At 34.2% G+C, this 21,816-nt stretch overlaps 2 protein-coding genes and 1 long non-coding RNA gene across 4 annotated transcripts in view; all 3 read left to right on the top strand.

Annotated features, from left to right (window-relative positions):
- Window positions 1-3,715, top strand: part of LOC136803108 (uncharacterized abhydrolase domain-containing protein DDB_G0269086-like) — a 32,783-nt gene extending 29,068 nt beyond the window's left edge. For both annotated transcript variants that reach the window (XM_067059858.1, XM_067059859.1), the window contains exons 10-12: window positions 817-1,005; window positions 1,701-1,998; window positions 2,234-3,715. In XM_067059858.1, the coding sequence (XP_066915959.1) occupies window positions 817-1,005; window positions 1,701-1,998; window positions 2,234-2,358 (612 nt within the window). In that variant the 3' untranslated portion in view covers window positions 2,359-3,715. The remainder of the gene's footprint in view (window positions 1-816; window positions 1,006-1,700; window positions 1,999-2,233) is intronic.
- Window positions 3,716-4,383: 668 nt separating this feature from the next.
- Window positions 4,384-15,099, top strand: LOC136803107 (WD repeat-containing protein 5-like). Its single transcript, XM_067059857.1, has 9 exons — window positions 4,384-4,567; window positions 4,904-4,988; window positions 5,742-5,880; window positions 10,515-10,616; window positions 11,142-11,229; window positions 12,448-12,556; window positions 12,955-13,155; window positions 13,558-13,650; window positions 14,854-15,099. Exons 1-9 carry the CDS (start codon window positions 4,437-4,439, stop codon window positions 14,977-14,979), a joined length of 1,074 nt encoding a protein of 357 aa, XP_066915958.1. The 5' UTR covers window positions 4,384-4,436; the 3' UTR covers window positions 14,980-15,099.
- Window positions 15,100-17,175: 2,076 nt separating this feature from the next.
- Window positions 17,176-21,504, top strand: LOC136803106 (uncharacterized). Its single transcript, XR_010846093.1, has 3 exons — window positions 17,176-17,449; window positions 17,968-18,072; window positions 21,381-21,504. It is a non-coding gene; the product is annotated as an uncharacterized lncRNA (long non-coding RNA).
- Window positions 21,505-21,816: the final 312 nt, after the last annotated feature.

The raw sequence follows: 21,816 nt of genomic DNA, 5'->3' as shown, positions 1-21,816 counted from the left end.
TTTTATAAAGAATTTTTTTTTTCTCTTTCAAGACATTTACTTTCGCGAAAAAGGGTAAAATTCGCGAAAATTGCCAAAGTTTGTACGTCCAAAGTAGAACGCAAGCAAAAAAAAAGAAAAAACTAAATTTTAACGTTTTGCGGGTCGGTCGGATCTAATTCTTCCATTGAGTTTCGAGACAAATGCGAAAGAGGAATCTTCAACCGTTCCCGGGCAAGCTTAAGTGATGCCTTAAGATTTGCGACGTCTTTTGGATTAAGTATAGGACTCTCTTTGATTAATTATACTTCCAATCCAGCGTTTGTATGAAAATCCAATAGGCCGCGCGACTTTTGAAATTAGTGGCTTTAAATCCTACATAAGAGAGATTCGACGCTAACCTTTGATGTTAAATATGCCTTTTCCGATATGAAGGGCTAATTGGCATTTTCTTTCTACTTCTTTTTTTTTTTTTCACTCTGTTGACGAGGCAAGCATTTTATATCCACACGGTTCTGCGCAAATATTTTTCCTTCGTAGGGGGCGGGGTTGTAGGGGTTCGAAATACCGTTTTCCCGTCAAAATTTTTGCTGAATCTCGGAATCCCGAAAATAGAAAAACTAATAACACCGTCACACCGGCTTGTACAGGGCAAAAATGTACCTAAATACCGTCACCGTCTGATTTTAAAATACCGTTTTCCCGTCTCCTCTTTCGTCAAATCCCGTAATACCTTACTAAAAAAGGGCCAATCCCGTCACACCGTAAAAGTACAAACCCCCACCCCCCTTCTTAGGTCTACCAAGTTAAATTCTACACTTTCTAATTTTTCTTTAGGACTGGAAATACATCCAAGCTTTATTGGGTCGCACAGGAAAGGAAGGTTTGAAACGTCAGTGTACAACGCTTGATGCTACAACGATTAATCAAGCAGCAGCTGCGCTTGCGGAGAGTAAATATCTCAAGAAACACGATCTAGAAACAGTGACTGATATCAGTGCTGGTGCAGCCACTTTCTTCGTTTGGGTATGAATCACTGAACTTAAAATTCTGCTTACAAATAAATCTTTCAAAATTCCCTCTGGGAAAAAAAATCTGCAGGTGTTAGAATCTAGTTTTACTTTAGATTATAGCAGAATCTCCATTACTCGAACCAATATAAATCCAATGTCACTTTAACGGGAAATTTTTATGTTCCTTTTTATAAGCAAGTTACTATGATTCAAATTCTCGAACAACGTTGGATAGCCCGCGCGTATTCGATTTATAGAGACCTAACTCACCGTATCTTTCGTCGCTCACTTTTATATTTTGCATTTTTTTCTCTTCGTAAAAGTCTCAATCAATTTTATTTGTTGCGATTTTCAAATTTTTCAGATCCAAGGATAGTCAGGCTAACATGTCTAACAATGTCTAACATACCAAAGTTGCCTTGTTTTTGCTTACATCAGGCAGAAATATACATTTTGTATATAGCAAATGTGAAAATTCATTATGGCCAGAGCCCTTGATTAAAGGATGCTCCATGATGTTTTTTTTAAAACTCTTTATTTATGATATGCACCACTGAAATGTCTTCTGACATTACATCACGTATCCAATAGCTGATTGGTTGTAAGTGACGTAAAATCAGTCAATGCGTCACTTGCAACCAATCAGCTGTTGGGGCTGTGATGTAATGTTAGAAGACATTTTAGTGTAACGGGGCCTGTTATTTGTAGTCAACAGCTATGATTGAGGAAAACCGCAGTTGGCATGAAGATAGTGAGTTCAGAGAAAAACTAGAAGAAAAGAAAAGAGAAGAAGCTGAAGAGGCGAAACGTCTTGAAGAACAAAAACGTATCAAGACGGCGTCACGCTCAAATATCGGGCAACGCCAGCGTAAGAAAAGTGAAGGGAAAGAGCGTAAAAAGAGCGACGGACGAGAACGTAAGAAAAGTGGTGACGGCAAGAAACAAGGAACGTCTGCTGTTGCTGCTACGGAGAAAAAGAAAAATGATTTAAGTGCCAAAGCGCCTGGTATGTTCCGAATAACTTAACGAATATTCGTCTTGGTTTATTATCTTATACTAAAGATTTGTTATTTCCCTTTTTCAAAAGTTCTTAATCAAATAATCAAAATCTTAATCGTCATAATCAAATGCCTCTATCATTGAACGAGATATCGAATTTCCAATGGTTTCGTGACAAATATGTTGTAATCAATCCATACTAAATTTTCATTTTTACACTCATTCAATTTGTGACGCTTTAGGTTCTCCAAAGATGGCTCGCTCCAAATCGAAATCACCAGGTCCTCAACGAAGAAACATTAAACCCGGAGATAACAGTAGAACAAACCGTGGTAAATCGAAATCGCCTTCAAGAAAACCAAAATAATTTACCAACGGACATCACACACAGAGGTTTTGATGAAAATGGTGACGGGAGGAGGCTTACAAATACCTTTATTAGTGAGGTTAAGTATGGGCATATAAATTACACAACGCATGAATTTCCTCTAGCCTTCGTTCGCGCCACGGCATTTTTCTACAGGCTAAGTGGAAAAAAGGTAGATTTGCCTCGTTAAAAAAATCAACTTTACTTTGAAAAATAATTTCCGTCTGGTTTTTCGTTTAAAATAGAAGCAAAGCGGATCTACTACTACGCGAGGTAAGTATACTCAAAGAAAGTAGTATAGCTTGCTTTCCGCTTAGCCTGTAGAAAAGTGGCATGCTGCGAACGAATGATGAAGAAAATTCTTCCGTTGTCGTGATTTATTTAGCGATACTTAACATCTCCGTTCCCTAACCTTTATTAGAAGGGACCAAGTATTCGTAAAGTTTGGCGGCGCGAATTTGGTTATTTTTGACAACCTTCTCTTTGTCTATAATGAAATGATAACAATATAGGAAAACGATAAGATCGCAATTGAAAAAATTAAACTCTCTCTAATTCGATTGGGGCCAATCATTTTCTTTGAATTAGAGAAAGATTCGAATTACAGAAAATATTTTATGCTAATTTCTAAGCGGGTATTTTTTATTGATTGCTTTGAAAAAATTTTCTTATGATGTTATGAAAACTTAATTTTTAAAAGTGCAACAACCAGACCACGTTTTGATAAGGTCTCCCTGTCAGTGAGCTTGAGAATGTTTCGAGGATTTTACTTTATGTTTTTCTTTTAGAAGACATATTTTTGTATACGTTTTTGCCAGTTTGCGAGTATGGCAAGGCTGCACTCGAGGAAAAATTTGCAAATACCAAGTTCCGCACTGGAAGAACGCACCTGATAAATTTTGGTCCGGACAAGGTGCACCTATACCTAGGAAATTCGCCCAAAAAGGCAAAAAAAATGCTAAAATTACCTGCACTTGAGGAAAAAATAGCTGAACTCTGCACTCGAGATTAAAAAACCGTCTGAACTTGCACTTGAAAACCACAAATTTTGCACATGCACTTGACTTTTTCCGAGTTGTGCACTCGAGATCTCGAGCAAACGTACCACACTCTGCAAACTGGCGTTTTTGTAATTTACAACTTATTTGAAATATTTAATATTCTTGTGTTGTGATTTGGGAACTAATTATCTTTTGTTTTGTATTGTTGATAAAGGGGGAAATATTTTTCGGGTGTATGATAATGGTTAATTAATTTTGTAAATCGGGTGTTAAATAATCTATTTTCTTATAATGAATGTATATTTTGTAAACTCATTTAGTCCATATTTTTTGAAGACATGATCGTATATATTCTACTGTTTCTTTTGCTGAATCTCTAAGCTGCTGGCATCCACTAACGAATTCGTGCTCCTTATACTACCTGCGGTTTTGTAGAGGTCTGCAATTCAGACTACTGAATCTCCTAACTTACTAAGTGTATATATTTTCGCGGTAACTAAATTCTCGCTTGTACTTAATTTCGCGAGTTTTAAGGCAAAATTTCGTGAAATTTAATACTGTTTAGATTTTTCAAAAACACAAAATCATGAAATTAAATATCCTCGAAATATTTTTTCGTCCGTTTGTTCGACTATTTAAAACACTATTTTTGTACTAGGTGAGAGATTCAAGATTTTTGTTGAGTGTCTAGACTGGTAAAACATTTCAGTTGGATAATTCCATAATTTTCCTGGAATATGATATCAAACCATGCTAACACTCTGCTGTGCCTGGTTAAAAGCTTTGCCGTATTCTCCTTAAAAATAAAGGAATCTCTTCGACCCAAATTATGTGTTGTAATTTTCCCCTGTAATATTAAATGTTAAAAAGTGTTCGCTGATGAATAGAAAAATGGTAAAGAGAAAAATATTGTGGGTTTGGAGGAACTTTTAGTGAAAAATGAAATATGGGATATTTTGTCTACAAGAGAAAATGAAATAAAAAATTCATCATTTTAATATCGTCTGTTTTTCTATATTTTTACAGGAAATTATATAAAATAGAAAAGAAAATCTGAAAAAAGTATAAAATTTCAAAATGGTGGATGTAGCTGTTTCTCCAACTGCAGACGAGAGGCCGTCACTACTAAGGAAGCGTGTCACACAACAAAATATGGCTGACAAAGCAGGTTATCGTTTGGAAGGAAATCTGAAATTCTTAAATATGTTGTAAGTTTGATTTTTGTTTTTAATTTCTTGCCCATTTGAGATATTGAATGAAATTAGTAATGGGAGAATTGCATTCTGCTACTTGGAACCTTCATTTAAAGTGAATGTGACTAATAAAAGAAATTGGTTAGAAAGTTTACGTTTTTGTCTGATAATGGATTGAACAAGACATCTTATGTATCAAAATTTGCCAAGTTTTAGGTGTTTTAGAATAGGAATGGCCTTGTCATCAAATCATTAGTATGGGTCAAATTTAGCGTTAAAAAGCCTGTAATGGACAAGTACCGGTCATATCCTGGGTTAAGAATACAGTATTTTTTTAAATTATTTTTACAGAGGTTTTGAAGCAGAAGCGATGTGTTGTCGATTCAATAGTGCTGGTAAATTGTTGGCAGTTGGTCTTGCTAATGGTGCAATAAAGGTACGTTTGTTTGTTAATTGTGAAAAAGATTCGGTGTTATTTAAAGATATCTCGCCGAATACGTAACCGGCCTAATCAACTAGCCAAGATCAATTTTGCTTTCAACCATCCAAATGGTCTACAAATTTTATTTCTAAACTCGGTTGCAATAAGGTCCCATGTTCTGCGCAGGCCTTTTCAAATTTTTGCGAGTTTTGTGCAAATGTCGTCTGATCTCTGGTTAGCTTATCAATTTCACTATCAAATTTTGGCGGGAATTTAATTTGACGCTTTGCCGAATTTTTCTGGAACAAACCTGAGCAAATGGTCTACGTTGCAACAGTAATATTAAAAAAAAACCCGTGATGATCTAATGCATTTCGGGGAAAAGTGTATTCAATTGAGCTGGTAATGGAACTTTTCGTCGTAAAAAGTAGAAGCCCGTGTTTATCTAGGTTGCTTGTTTGTTAACGCTATCATTTTCTCTAGTTTTTCTAATGAAAATCCATTCGACCGTGGCGTGGTCAGGCGCGTGCCACTTTATTATTTAATTTACCACCTTAAACTCGATCCAATCCTTTATTACACTTTTTTCTACCGTCTTTAGGTGCGAAAAAAAAGACTGGGACGGTTTTAGGGTGGTAAAACGGACAAAAAAATGCCCGTGCGGCAATTGGCGGCTACGGTTGGAAATGTGTATTCATATGTGAAGTTTCTTTTTTAGTCAGTTTTACATTTCAATCAAACCGGTCCCGTATTTCTTATTTTTTAAAGATTTTCTCGATGGAATCAAAATCCATTACATACAGTATCCCGTCACCAGCATCCAACAATAAATTACCGGTCACTTCTGTCCGTTGGAAACCTGCTGGAAAAGATGTTCAACAATATGGAAATATCATTTTAGCAGCATGTAAGTTGATTTTTGAAATCTTTGAAAATGTATGTTGTAATGAGACTTACAATGTAATAGTATATAGATGATAAAATGTAATAGATGATAAAAATCAATCAAATTAAATTTACTTTTTGACATTCAACACGGCCCTCCGCACCTCTAAAGTGATTTAATTCGTTGAAAATAAAAACGATTTTATTGTTAACGAATAGCATACCGTCGCGAATCTAAAAATAGACATTGATTTTTATGTTTGACTGAAATTCAATCCCATCACCCTTTGCGTTTATTACGCTTGTACGCAAATTACACTCAATTACAAAGAACAAGTAATAACTTTCATGACTTTTGAATTAAAACAAAAAGAATTGTGGGATTGAATTTCGGTCAAATGAGAGAAGTAATAATCATGACATTTGCACGACGAAGCGTTATTAAGTCACTTTTGAAGTTGCGGAGGGCTTTTTTAGTAATTAGAAACGGCCTGAAATTTGGCGTCTCAGAAAATTTTAGGAGCTCGTGTATGTCACTTGGAAATGTTGGTTGTAGGACTCGATCATCTCTACTTTATAATCGAGGGGAAAATTCGAAGCATTTTGACATGAATAAAATAATTACGTTATCTTGGATTAACGCATGTAACGTTAATGTTGTTAACGTTTTTTACCACCACAGTTTTACGGTCGATATCAACAGCATGCGTACTTCTTTCACTGGCTTTTATATACCCTGAACCAAACTTTATCCGCCATCTTTGATCGATATTTTTCTTAGAAAAGTGGTATTCTATTGGAAGCAAAATTCGATATAGGTTAATGTATAATTCAATTTCCGTTAAAAAAATTTCATCCATATTGAGTAGTGCTACCATTAGGACCCATACATTTATAAAGCCCGAAGGGTTAAGATGTTGTGCTTTAAGCTCTTCCAAGCAAAAAAAAAGTGAATATCGCAAAAGTTTTGCTGCTATTGTTTTCGAAAACCCGCGAAAGCTTTTTATTGGTCAAGTGCTGAAATATTATTGTAATGTCACGTGACTTAGGTAGGATTTCCTACCTAACCTCGGTACACTTTTCAACCAAAGCACGCCATCCAGTTCTTCGGGCTTTATCTTAGTTAGGACCACTTTCAAAAAACTTCGAATAAGATTTTTGTTGACCGGGAGCGAGATACTGTGTCCAGGGTTTATGAATAAAGAAGAAAACAAATTCCGAATAGGTGCATCTTCGAGAAACTCAAAATTTAAGTTATCAAAAAGAATAACACATGATGTAAAATATGGTCGATATTTCGATTCACTTGCTAAATCATTATCAAGACAGAGTAAAATGAAATTCTAAAAGCATTACTTTATGTACAAGTTCAGTAAAAATTAGAAAAATTATGAAATGCATCAAGGGAATAAAACGATTGCTAAAACAAAAGAAAGAAGGATATGTGTCAATGTAATAAATATAATTAATTAAAATAATTGAAGCTCCTTGGAGGCCTTAAGTCCATGATTCAAGGTAGGCTTCTTTTGTTTAATACAAAAGGCTTCTCTAAATTCTAATGTATATGTATCACCAGTATCAATTACTTTGGTGTTGTCTCTGATTAAATTTAATTGGTCAGCCCCGGTGACCCTTCAAATCGGTTCCACGGTTTTTTTCCAGCCGAGTCGCCATCATCATGGTGGGATTTGGATAATCAGCTTCAATTCCGATTTTCCCGATTTGACTTTGATTTCTAAACTTTCTTCCGATCGGGTTAACTTTTTGCGTACTTTTAGCGTGCGTTGTTTTTACAGATCATAATGTGGTGTTTCAAGATGGCGGCTCAAGCAATAAGTCTTTTTCGTTCGTTCGGTGTTTATCTCTTGCCAGCTTTTATTTATACAATCATTACATCTTGTTGAAATGGCTTTTAAACTTATAACTAAGGAAGATGCAACACTGGAGTTAGATTATAAGGATGTTTTTTTCTTTAAAGTATGACGATTTTAACTTATTTGCTCAAGTTTTTTCCTGTATTGTGAGTTATTTTTTTACATGCTAGACCTCATTTATTTATTTTGTAGCATGAAAACATATTTTTTCATTTTGGACTTGAATATAGAATAACCACCAACAATTACTGGAATTTGATGGAGTGTATATATATTACAGTTCACAGCCTAATTATCTGATAATTCACAAACTTCTCGAACTTGAGTGTTTTCTCTATTGATTTGATAGGCATTTTATATGCTTGTTCTTCTGGACTTGGAGATAATATTGATAAAGCGTAAATGGAAATTGATCAAGTATATTAAAGTACCGCTCCTATGTGAATTTGAGAAAGACCGAAGTTCTTCATCAAATTATTGACGCAAAAATGATTTTTTTCTAGATTCTCGTTTTTCACTGGCAGTTACGTTTGTTTTTTTGGACCGACTTGGAGATAATTATGATAAAGCGTAAATGGAAATTGATCAAGTATATTAAAGTACAGCTCCTATGTAAATTTGAGAAAGAACGAAGTTCTTCATCAAATTATTGACGCAAAAATGATTTTTTTTAGACTTGCGTTTTTCACTGGCAGTTATATACATTTGTTTTTTTGACTGACTTTGGAGATAATTATGATAAAGTGTAAATGGAAATTGATCAAGTATATTAAAGTACCGCTCCTATGTGAATTTGAGAAAGACTGAAGTTCTTGATCAAATTATTGACGTAAAAATGATTTTTTCTAGACTTAAGTTTTCACTGCGATTTGATGGCGGACACTTATACATTTTGGACTAATAATGATGAATAATAAATGTATATAAATGGATTAAATATTTTTAATAGATAAATATTGCACTTTTAAGCATATTTAGGCTCAGATTAGTGAAAATACAGTACAATAATTACAGTCTTTCTGGGACGACACCGGGCATGCTAAACATAAAACTTTAAATTTGAATAAATTTTAGATCGGTGTAAACTTTATTTTGAATTTTTCATTGCTTATTATAAAAAACATGTAGTTTTAAGCTAAACTATTGCTCTGCAGTTAAGATGAATAAGAATGACACCATTTTAACTTTTACTGATTTATAGCATCTTTGTTTTTGAAACTTTTTTGATTTTTTGTCCAGCTTGAGCTTGAATATAATTATAAGTCTAAGCTTAGTAAAAAATGAAAAGTGTATAAAATTTTGTGATTTTTGATATGTACAGTATGCCTTGCTTTTAACTTCCTTGCAAGGATTTTTATTTTCATGAATCTGTTGTTGATGTAGCCTTTTGTTGCTGTTCATCTGTATATCTAATTTTTATTATCTAAATATCTATCCTAATTAAGAGATGAATAATTATTCTGTCATAGAGATTGTTGATTGTAACATGGCATATTTTCGATAATCCATATTGTATACAAACGTAAATTTGATGATTTTTTCACTCTCGTTTTAGTAAATCATATCAATTTTTAACAACATATCTTTCTAATCATATTAAGCAATTTAGGCTGACCTTCCAGCGCAGCTGGTTTATTTGAATTCATCACCATCGACATCATTTAAAAGGAGGTTATTGATACCAAATAAGTGAAAAAAACTGCATGGATGCGATCTCTGATCACGAGGGCAAAGAAACTTTGCTCAAAGAACAAGCTTCATCCTGAACTCGAGATGATAAAGAAATTCGCTTCCTGGAACAAATATCCAAAATCCGTCATCAATGCAATGATTAAACGTGTCCTGTCTAATCCTAAAGACAAACCCAATACCGATGATGACAAAAGAAAAAAGGTATACTTTAATGTTCATTATGCTGGTGACGTTGGTGATCAACTTGTAAAGCAATGTTGGCGAAAACTTAGTCGTTGTACCAAAGAAAGGGTAAATTTTGTAACAAAATATTCAGTGACTAAACTCTCTTTCTTCACAAATATGAAAGATAAGATAAAAAGTCTTAGCAAGTCGTACTTATTTAGAATTCGCCTGCCCCGGTTGTACCGCATCTTACATCGGTTTGACCAAACGTACCCTCTCCCAGAGAACAAAGGAACATGCGACACGTGACGAATCATCAATCAAGTCGCACGTTGATAATTGCCTGGAATGTGAACACTTATTTGGTATCAATAACCTCCTTTTAAATGATGTCGATGGTGATGAATTCAAATTAAATTTAATCAGAGACAACACCAAAGTAATTGATACTGGTGATACATATACATTAGAATTTAGAGAAGCCTTTTGTATTAAACAAAAGAAGCCTACCTTGAATCATGGACTTAAGGCCTCCAAGGAGCTTCAATTATTTTAATTAATTATATTTATTACATTGACACATATCGCTTCTATTGCGTCTCTATTCCCCTTAGTCCTTCTTTCTTTTGTTTTAGCAATCGTTTTATTCCCTTGATGCATTTCATAATTTTTCTAATTTTTACTGAACTTGTACATAAAGTAATGCTTTTAAATTTCCATTTTACTCTGTCTTGATAATGATTTAGCAAGTGAATCGAAATATCGACCATATTTTACATCATGTGTTATTCTTTTTGATAACTTAAATTTTGAGTTTCTCGAAGATGCACCTATTCGGAATTTGTTTTCTTCTTTATTTAATCAATGTTTCGGCTGGAAAAGGATTAGGGTTTATGAAGGTCATTGACTTCTCTACATTTTGCAGATGCTTCGGGCGAATGCAGACGTTGGCACGTTACAACAGGGAAATGTTTACATATCAGTAAAGAAGACGCACAGCTGCTAGCTTGCTCTTATTCAAGCACAGGTAAGCATGCGCTTGTTGGTTCCCCCTTTTTCCCCTTTCTTCCCGATAATTGAGTAAAAAAATTTTAGAATTCGGTTGGCTTGACGCATGTCATAGTTAAGTTTTTAGAAAATATACAAAAGTTTCTGAATATCGTGATCGACAGCAAGGATATAATATCTGGAGCCTTTGTAAGAGCGTCTGAAGCAGGGAAAAGTTTTATATTACAACTCCTTTTGCGTGGTGTTTGGTAACTTAAGGTATAAGTGAGGTCTCAAATTTGCTCCATTAAGGCTTGGAATATAGCCTAGAATCCACCGAACCCCTCCAAAATTGAAATATTCAATGAAAAAAAGTGCTAAAAAAACAATTCTGGCCCGATCTTTAAATTCTAAAAAACGTTAAAATACACTAAAATTTTAATATATTTCGACCATGATTGTAGAAACAAATTCCCATAATATGATAAAACAAAGTAAGGGACAACTAACAGAACTTTTTCCTTCCATCTCAACCTTTTTTAGTACTTATCTTGTTAAATTTCAGGCGACCATTCAATAGTGTCAGGGAGTGATGGCAAAATTTACCTTTATGATGAAGAGACTGGAAACCAGATACACGTCATGGAACCTAGGTTGCTACCCATTGGGCTTTTCCAGAAAAAACCGTATACCCCCTGTTGAGGAGGTCCATCATTTTGTAGCTGGATATGTTGCAACCCCCTGGAATTCCAGGCAATTTCAGGCTTAAACCATAGTCATTATAAAAAAACACTGGTCTGGCAATGTATTGTTTTAGCTTTATTGTCGAATTTTCTTTTGTTAAATAAAAAGGCAAGTTGCGATTTGCATACTTTTTGATCACGTTACCAAATTCTCCTTTTGGGATTGGTCTAAATTTCAATCACATGATTAAAAAGTATGCAAAATAAAGTCGATTTGCGAACACAAGCTCTATCTGTTAACAATAGAAAGAAACAAAAGCCTTCCAGACCGGGGTTTTTTATAATGACTATGCTTAAACCCCTCTGGAATTCTGAATTTTAGTAGTATTTAAAAGGCTACCCCCATGGAATTCCAGTTATTTTTGACAGATTTTTGTATCTCCCTATGGAATTCCGCCACATATCAAACCTTACCCCCCTTGGAATGGAAATGGACCTCATCAACAGGGGGAATACGGTTTTTTTCTGGAAAAGCCCATTTTAGTAGTTTGTTAACATATAAAATTTGTTTTGCTTTTTTGAAGTATCTTAACTTTAAATTAACTTCAAATTGAATAGAGGTGTGGTTCTACTTAACCGTTTAAGGGTCAATTTTTAAGTCATCTTTTTTTAAGTCATCTTCGGGAACATAAATTCAGACACAATTTTGCAGACACAGTTGATTCTTTTTGCAATCTAGCGAAACGAACTACACAGCATTTCCTGATGCATATTGCTCTGATTTCTCCAATGATACATACAATGTTTGACAGTCTTCTTCAGCTTGACACATGCTTGTATCTTCTCTACCAAAAGTCGCATAAGTAAAACAAAACACTCGGAACCCCAAAAAAGCGTTTAGATAGAACTAAAGTGCTACTTAGACTACACAATATATTGACGAACAGTATTCAACAGTATGGTCTTCGGACTGCAATGTACGAAGTAAAAAACAGGTACTCCATTATAAAAAGGAATTTACTCCATCTAAAAATCCCCCTATGTTGTTGGAATATTGCAAATCGAGCTGACAATATATTGTGGCAATCTTTATCAATATATTGCTGGCACTTAGCAATATATTCTCAATATATTACTTGATAATATATTGTGTAGTGTATGTAGCCCTTAAATATCTTTTTCACACAGTACGAATACAGAGGTCATGGATGGTCATGTGATGAGGGTGTTCTCTGTTCAATACAATCCATCTGACGACCATACTTTCATATCAGGAGGCTGGGACGGAACTATTCAGGTACGCTGACTATCGTTTGAATGTAAATCATAATGGAATCAAATTTGACAGTTTGATTTTCCAGTCTGGTTGTTTATAAGAAAAGATAAAAAACGCTGGCTTCAAGTTTTCATCTGAAACAAATTTTATAGCCCCAATGGAAGGTTGAAGTTTTAGATTTATTTGTGGTTCAGTGGGAAATATATTCAGCCTTTTTTAATAGAAGAACAACTTCTAACTATACTAAGTTAATTTGTTTTAAATCTATAAGTTTAAATGGTTTAAAATAGGGACGTAGGCGAAGCTTTTGCCAAAACATTTTAACTGGCACCGTGCTTTTTAACCACTAAAAATTTCGACCGCTGTTATTTTTGAAGTGCTTTTCTCAACAAGTAACACTCTTTACCATTGTTTTCTAGTGGTGGGATACACGAGTGAGTAATAAATATTCGATCAGGAAAATTTCTGGACCACACATTTGTGGTGAATCACTGGACATTGAACCATCAACCATGATGATCGTGGCTGCTTCTTGGAGAAAACAAAAGAACCTACAAATTTTCGATTATGGTTCCGGCAAAGAAATCAAACTGATCCCAGAAGATTACACTAAAAGCATGGTAAGAGCCGGTAAATACCCTGGGAGCAGGGATTTTATTTATGCTCGAATGACGTTATAGTAGGGGTCATTCTTTAGGACCCGTGACGATTTCCGGAGTTTTTTTGGCTCATTCGAAAGATGAATGTATATAAAAACTTTTTTGAGAGGGGGTAATCATATAAGGCCCCGAAAATTATAGGTAAAAAATTAGAAAGCTCTCGAAAAACAATATAGAGGACTTTTAAGCGGATATGGTCGATTTCTCAACGTAACTGGAACTCAAACGTCAAAACGACGTTTCTAAAAAAATTCATCTATGTATTACATAATTGTTTACTTAAAGTTTGATATATTATTGGCATTACTGAATTGTAAAATTGATGAAAAACAATTTCAACACTTTAACTCTTTTCATCTCAAGCTGTATTGTGCACAATGGAAAGATCGTGATTCGCTAATTTGTGGTGGTAGTCATAGTAACATGCTGAGATTAGTCGATTATGCTTCATCACAGGTAAGGCTCCAAAAAGATTATTTTTAATGGGTTAAAGTGATAATTAGGTTGTTTTAGGTTGACGCCTGCGAAAGTCAAACTTTCGAAAATTCCAGGATGTAAAGTTTTAGATTTTAAAAATAAACCATTTGAAAGCACAAGACGTCAATGTTATGGTCAACGAAATGAAAGAAACTATCGACACCAGAATAACCACGCTTGAAAAGAAGATTGAAAACATCATCGAAAAGAAAGAAGAGAAAAAAACCACCAATGAGCTACGCTAAAATCACATCCAAACACATCGAGAAAAACATTGGAGATGCGATTCGAAAAGAAAAGCAGGAGGAGCAGCTGATTCGATCTACAGCACGCAACCTAATTTTTCATGGGATTGATGAATCGACAGATGAAACTGAAGAAGAAACAAAAATCGAGGACGAAGAACTTATCCATGACAAAATTATTAGTAAGCGGCTCCATCCGAGGAATACAAAGATTACCGAGACGCAGCGGATCGGGAAATTTACGAAAGAAAGAGAAGATAAAGCGAGATACCGACCAATTAAAGTCACATTTACGAACGAAGAGGACAAGAACACAGTGTTGCAAGCAATAACAAAAGAAAAAGGCTTTCCTTACCGAGTGACAGAGGATTTGACCAAAAATGAAAGACAGATAATTAAAGAATGGTGTAAGGAAGCCGAAAAAATGAATGCTAAAATCAAGGAAGACAACACAAAAGGAAGTCCGGGGGAGCCCGCGAAAAAAACTCTATTTCAAAAAGATCATTGTAAAAAGTACGAGCGGTTTATAGAGGCCCATGTGTCTTCACGGTGGCCTGCAAACCTGTAAAGCTTTATTATTTTATTTTATATTATTTTCTGAAAAGAGCTCAGCAGTGAAAGTTGTAAAGCAGCTCAAGTTTTTCTTCTACGTGATATTCTCAACTTCAGTTGAGCTAGAATCTGAGAATGTCTGTGTGTCTGTATGTCCCAAAACTTCGGGGCAGCCTGGAGACTTGTCGGGTTTGGCTGAAATTTGGCACACTTGTTCCTTGGGTGAATATCTGGGGGTGTTTTTTTCATTTTTCAAAAATTTTGAAAGTTGAGCCCAGTGCGTTGCGCACGTTCGACTATGCACACACACAAACATTGTGTTTATTCGAATACCTCGTAAGATTGTCACTTAATTCATCATTCATCATTTTATTTTATTTTCCAGACAACTGGTCGAGTGTTAAACATACCTGGTGCCGTCTATTCAATGGACCATAACAGACATGGGAACAACCCTATTATTGCTTTTTGTACTGAAAAGAATTTATTTATGGTTCAGGACACTTTATAGAGAAACTGAAGGTCACACCCTCGATCCCAGGGTGAAAATCATCGACGTTTTTATTTGGATATTATTTGATGAGTTTCAGCCCTGGTCTCAGGTATCATAAAAGATTACGTAATCTCGAAATGTTTATGTCGTGTTTCTTATCATTACATAGACTTAATACTTTTAGGTTCCAAATAAACGCCCCCCCCCAGTTGTTAATTTTTCGAAAATTTTCCAACCCCCCAGACCTTATTAGGATCGCCCTCCTGTTTATTAATTAAGAATTAAGAATATTTTGCAGCTGTCAAAGAAAAAGCCCCTTATTTGTTCTAAATAGCCTGATTTTAGCCTATAAATTTATTAGAATCTCGAAAATTTTCCAAAACTCCCCCCCTGTTTATTTGGAACCTAAGAGTAAACGCATTTGTTTCAAAAAAACTAAATTGTTTCTCCTAAAAGCTGGGTTAATCTCCTCAAAGCTGGGTTAATTTCCTCATCAATCAAAAAAAGTGATTATGCATGGGAACGAGGTTGACTGAAGGTATTTCAAATATCGCTGCGTGGTGGACACTTAACATTCAAAGTTTTTAAGATGTCCTTCAAAGATTCACTCTACTTTCCAAGGTTCCACTTAACTTCAAAGCAATATGTTCCTGGATGCTGGTGTGTATCTTTGTGGTATCTTCCTTCCATTGTCATCAAATCATATTGGTTACAAATTCAAGTGGATTTTTTAAAGGTTAGGTATAGTAGGGGGCCAAGCCGTGGGTCCCGAGTTGTTGTAATACAATATTTTGCTCAGAAATTCATGCTCTATCAGATGCTCTATCGCGTCCTCCCTCTCAAAAATATCTTGTAATATACTGTTCTTTGGAATAAACTAAAAATGGCTAGGTCGTAAAAAAGATTTCACGGAACCCCGGGCTTGGCCCCTTACTAGTAGTTGATATTGATTTTTTGTGGTTTCTAGACTGTAAAACTTGAATTAGTGCGGCGAGAGTTGAATTCTAACACTGATAATACGAGGGAGGTAGGCAATGATTGCTCTTACAATATGGAAATATTTCACTCGTTTTGGATTTTCCGTATATTTTCCTCAGAAAATATTTACGGAAAAATCTCGGAACTCGTAAAATATTTCTCATATTGTACTCGCAACTGTTCGATAACTATTACTTATGTCATGAATATGTTCGTCTCGTAACTCCCGTTCCAATTTAGGGGTAAACTGTTTTTTTTTCTTCAAAAATGTAAATATATGTAATTGACGAAAATATTAAATTATGTCTATAAGATTTATTTTATTTGATTGGTAACTGACTGCGCATTTACTTTATTATTCTTAACTTCGGGCTTCAGTTGAGCTAAAATTTGAGAATATCTGAGTATGGTATGGAACAAACCACCTCAATCCCCATGGCAAACATCATAGACGTTTTTATATTTGCATGTTGCCGTCGTTTTTTATAAGTTTCCCATTTCTGCACTAAGATTATTGTCACCTTTCCGGAATCTTTGATAACCAGCATTATATTTGAAAGGGTTTGTTTCTAATGGCACGGAAAATCTTCTCCAGAATTGCATATTTGCCGGCACATAAAAAACAGCCTAAAGATGAAATTTGGTAAAGAAGTCAAGGAATATGTAAGAAATCACAAAAAAGTCTCTACACAAAAAAAGACGGGAACACCTCCAAAATTCATAATGATGGACAAATACACTGTTTTCGATATTTTTTGTGATTGCGTGATTTGAAAGGTGAATTAGGGAGCCTCGTAATAATTTTTAGGAAGATATACAATAGACATTATCATTTTTATTGTATGAAATTGTTGGCTAATACTGGAGGATCGATGTGTTATCTTAAGGGAACTTATTTTGGCCGGAACTAAATTTGGCGAATTTCGTCTAAATATTTTGCGCACTCGCCAAAATAAGTTCCCGCCAAAATTAAATTTTTTGTTTCCTTGCCTAAGTAACCCCTGAAATTCATCAAAATTGCTCAAAATAAGGCAAAATAGAACAGATTTACGCTTTCATTCGCCAAAATTAGTTCCCGCCAAAATTAAAAAAAAATCACTTTTCGCCAAAATTAGTTCCCGCCAAAATTAAATTTTTTTAAGATTTTCGCCGCTCGCCAAAATTAGTTCCCGCCAAAATAAGTTCCCTTTAGGTATCTTGTTTTCTTTGACATTTTCTTGGTTTGTTTTCAGCAAAAATAATAAAATGAAACAATAAAGAAATACCAATCAAGAATTAGACATTGATATGGTTCGGCATTACGTGGCTCTCCCAGTGTCGTTCGAGAGTCATGGTATACGGCCATGGCTTGGCAGCTCGCGTCTGTCAGTGCCGTGATTCCTACTCCCATCCCGAATGCATTGTGATGGCTCATATCTATCAATCAAGAATTATGCAGAATGAGTTGTGTCTTATGACAAGCAAGAGAGCTTCAGTGAAGAAAGACCAGCTGTTAATTTGAAGATAAAAGGTTTGATCATATTAGTCTGTATTAGCAACGATAAAAATTTAAATAAGCTGCATAGGTATTTAAATGATGCTGGCTTCTTCTTTTTTTACATATTTGAGTTATTCTGAATGGAGGTTATTTTATACCCTAACGTGTTCTTCAAAAAATTCTTTTTATCGAATAATAAAAGTACTGTACACTTATTTTTATGAAAACAAAATATATAACAACATAAGGCTTCGATGGCCAAATTGTTAAGAACAAGATAAGAACATTTTAAGGCTTATTAGACCCTAGAACACTCAATTTCTTAGAAAAATGGACAAAAATACTCAAAAAATGGTGAAAATAAGAACATATTAAGAACATTTTTAGGCTTGAAACTCTAAAAGTTAAGAACATTGGAAGGCTTTAAAAAATCTGGATGTTCTTTTTAAAAGAAAATATGTAAAATATTACTTTAGATTCCTTCTGAGGATTGTTTGAATAAGACATGAAACTGTCAGTATTGATACAATAATCGTGTACTTTCTTTTAAGGACCTTAGAGGATGCACAATATGTTCATCCACGATTGTAGAAGGCTATTTTATCGACGTTGAACGCAATAAAAGTGAATCGGAGCTCACTCAGGAAAACACAGGGGTAAGAAAAAGTTCATGCTTGTCACTTGATGACTAGAAATAATGATCGATTCAGTTGCCTTTTCTGTGGAGATCTAGCAGACAGACGTTATTCGACTGTTTTTCCAGTACATACAATTCCACTAACTACATTGAACCCTTTTGGAACGATGCGATGAAAGTAATGATAAATTGGGAGATGAAGTCTGACAATGGGTGCTACCAAACACTGATTTATGCACTGAGGAGGCAATATACCATGACAAATGTAGGTAAAAATTCACAATAAAGCGTCTCAATACGACGTCGAGAAAAAAAGGCGACATTGTGAGGATACAATATTTTGCCAAAGTTTGTGAATGGCTCCAAAACCATCAGAGTTTAAAACTTACACTCTGGCAGAACACCAAGAAGTTATGGAAGAGCAGAGCAATGGATTGGAGTGCGTTGTTTTGTTGTGATGAGTCGTTTTAACACTGCAAAATGTTTTTACAAAATCAGGATTATTTTCATAGCGATCTGAACATTTCATTAAATACCTTTATTTAAATACCCCTAACCTAGATTTAAAGGACTTGGTAAAAGATGTATCCCCCATCTTGGCACAATAATTACACTTCCCCTACTCTTTAGACCCGGGGAGGTGGGGGGGGGGTACTTAGGCAAAATGGGTGTTGGGTATGTGCGAACCATAAAGATCCCTTTTTCACACCCTTGACAATCTCTCAAAGGGGAACAAAAACCACAAGAAAAAGCTAATTGAGTCTCTGCAAGGGTTCAAAGTTCACGAAAATCAAAAATTTCCTCTCTCAAAGGGTCGTAATTTTCAAAAATTTGTACAAAATCGAGTGAAAATCAACAAAAATTTTGAGAAAAGTCTCTCTAAGGGTCCAAAAACGTCAATTCTTTCTCTCTCATTTTGAGAAAAAGTCTCTTTAAGGGTCCCAAAAACGTCCAAATTCAGTCTCTCAAAGGGTCGATTTTCGAACTTTGGCTCGGACTTACAGGTCACCTGGCAAACCTAGTACCCCTCAGATAGATTCAATACCCCCTCCCCCGGGGCCTTTAGACAGAAATAGAAAGATGTACGATATGGTATACAATAGATTTAACTTGCTTTAAATTTTTTGAGATATTGTAGTATTTTCAAAACATTATTAGCATTGAAGCTGACTTTCAAATTACAATGCACACAATATATACATGAATTAAACTTTACGATATTTAAATAGGTCCCAATATAATTGTTATTTCCAGCATAAGTAATTTTATAACTAAATTTTGTTAACAATCCGTGTTAATAATCTTTCATACAATTTTGTAATATACTGTGTTTTTACTTCAATATTGTCAACAACCATTGCCTCGATGCATGAGATGATCAATAATAACAAAATGAAAAATACACTCCGATAATCAATGTTTTGACGTCAGAAGTTATAAAAAGATTTATCTCATTTTGCTTGTTTTTTGGACACGATCATTAATATGAGACCAATTTTGGCCTACTTGTGGACATTGATACCATGTGTTAAACTTTTATCAATTATTTGAACATAGTGAATATTGACAAATATCAGTGGATATGTTATCTTCAAAAATTGATAAATCTTTAACACTGTTGAGGTCCTGTGTCACAACGATCAAATCAAGACAACTTATTAACACCTAAAGTGATGACAAAAAAATGATAAAAAATTAACAAGGTCTTTTTTTTGGAAATGATAAAAAATAGTCTAAAACTTTAATTTGACCTTGAAATTGAAAATCCTTTGAACAGACCAAAAATATGATAATTTTTTATCAAATTTGACAGGTTTCAGGCTCAAAAACAATGAAATGATAATTTTTTAACAGATTGAAGTTCAAAACTTGGTAATTTTTCATAAATTTGTGGGAAACTGCCAAAATTTGGGTTCGTTTATTTTTAACTCTTTTTTTGATACATATCTCTTAAACTATAGGCAGACTACAATTTTGAATAACTTGAACAAAAATAGATAAAAACTTAACCAAAACTAGTATGTACTTGTAAATATTACACTAATTAAGTTGTGTGTTAAAATATTATCAAAATTGACATAAATGGTTAAAAAATGACCAATTGTTTGCATATTATTATTAACAAAATCTTGAGTATTAATGGAGCGAAATCAGAAAAAGATGGAATTCAAATGATAAGATGCTAACAGACAAGACAATAGAAGATAATAATTTAATAATTTACTTTCTGTTATAGTTTTATTAGTCCTGCCACTTAAGGACTCAATTTTCAAAATGTCAAGAAGGATTACCAATTACTCCCTAGAATAAATCAAACACTAAATTAACTGTATTAAACAAAATACTGATAAAATATTAACAAAATACAAACAGAACTAACGTGAAAACACTAAACAGGGGTTTTCTCCAATCTAAGTACTTAGAAACAAATTTCATATCTTATCCTGAAACGTTTCCGCATTATCTTTAACTTGTCAGATTGAAAGATTGGTTATCTGAAAGTACTTTGCAATTTAGTTCACTAATTTAAGTTTTGGAATTTCCTGATTTGAAACCTAAAAATTGCCCCAAATTGACTTAACTTATAATTTTTTTCCTTGCTAAGATTAAGTTCAATTTTTTGCCAAAATTGTTAAAAATTTATCATGTCCAATTGCAACAATCTTATTTTTATGAAATTCACTCTCATGATTGTCTAAAATTATTTGCTAGGTTCAAGGGCACAAACCTTTTCGGAATTTTCGGATGTACCAGTGTTACAACATCTTGTTAACGCTCTAAAATTTGTAAATAATTAATTATGCTAAATTAAACAGTAATAAATTATTTTTCATTTTGGGGGATTTCAGACTTTTTAGACTTTCATTGAATTGATAAAAAGTTAACAATGTTAATTTTTTATCATATCTTTGTCAAAAATGAAGTTTTTAACTTTTTGAAAAAAATATTTAGAGAATAGTAATATCTAACTCTGTTAAATTTCGCTTTTATTATTTTTTTTTTGATGTCCACAATGGTGTCTCATATTATTGATCGTGTCCTTTTCCGCTTTATTTCGCTATTTTTCCTGGATAAAGCGCTAAACATCAATCGAAGCTGAAGGAAACGATTAACAAATACAATAATGACCGGTTTTTTCGGGCTGTACTGAAAATATTGCCCTCGGTCAACGCAACAACCCCTTACTAACCGGTCATTATTGTATTAGTATTGTCTACAGTAACTTGTTTAGGGGGTTCAGTTCTTTACTTCAGTTCTTTAAATTCACCTTTGTGAAATATCTGTGGAAGCACGTGTGAAAAACAACTTTTTTATTTCATTTTTCAGACTTGGTTGAAGAAAGATATAAGTGATGGCATCCAAGCAGAACCCAATTCCGAAGATGATGATTGCATATTGCCAAACTTTAGCAGGTATATCTAATTTGACGTAGATACCTACAAATGAAACTAAGAAGGGAACAGCCCAAAGCAATATGAAGGTTGACATGATAAGGGTGGGCACTAATAGACTTCTCTTGAATCGTGAATTATTCTGTGATCCTGCTGATGTCGAGCTGTTGTTTTGAGCAATTTTCTTCAAAATGAATAAATAAGTGACCAAAATGACGACCAAAAATACAACCAAGAAGGAGAACCAATAATAAGCCCGTACCAAAAGCCGCATTTGTGTTTCCATGGGGATGAAGGTGTAAACAACAGCCATGATGGCGGACATACTTAATAATCCACCAACTGCGAATTGCGATTTTCGTTTATTCCAA

This window comes from Clytia hemisphaerica, unplaced genomic scaffold, assembly GCF_902728285.1.
Source record: "Clytia hemisphaerica strain Z4C2 unplaced genomic scaffold, Clytia hemisphaerica genome assembly, whole genome shotgun sequence".
NCBI lineage: Eukaryota > Metazoa > Cnidaria > Hydrozoa > Leptothecata > Clytiidae > Clytia > Clytia hemisphaerica.
Note: the sequence above shows the minus strand (reverse complement) of the source record. Positions and strands in the feature narration are given on the sequence as shown.

Coding starts and splice junctions, on each gene's coding strand:
- LOC136803107 (XM_067059857.1), top strand. CDS start 4,437: ATGGTGGATGTAGCTGTTTCTCCAACTGCAGACGAGAGGCCGTCACTA. Junction 4,568..4,903: donor CTGAAATTCTTAAATATGTT/GTAAGTTTGATT, acceptor TTATTTTTACAG/AGGTTTTGAAGCAGAAGCGA. Junction 13,651..14,853: donor TCGATTATGCTTCATCACAG/GTAAGGCTCCAA, acceptor TTTATTTTCCAG/ACAACTGGTCGAGTGTTAAA.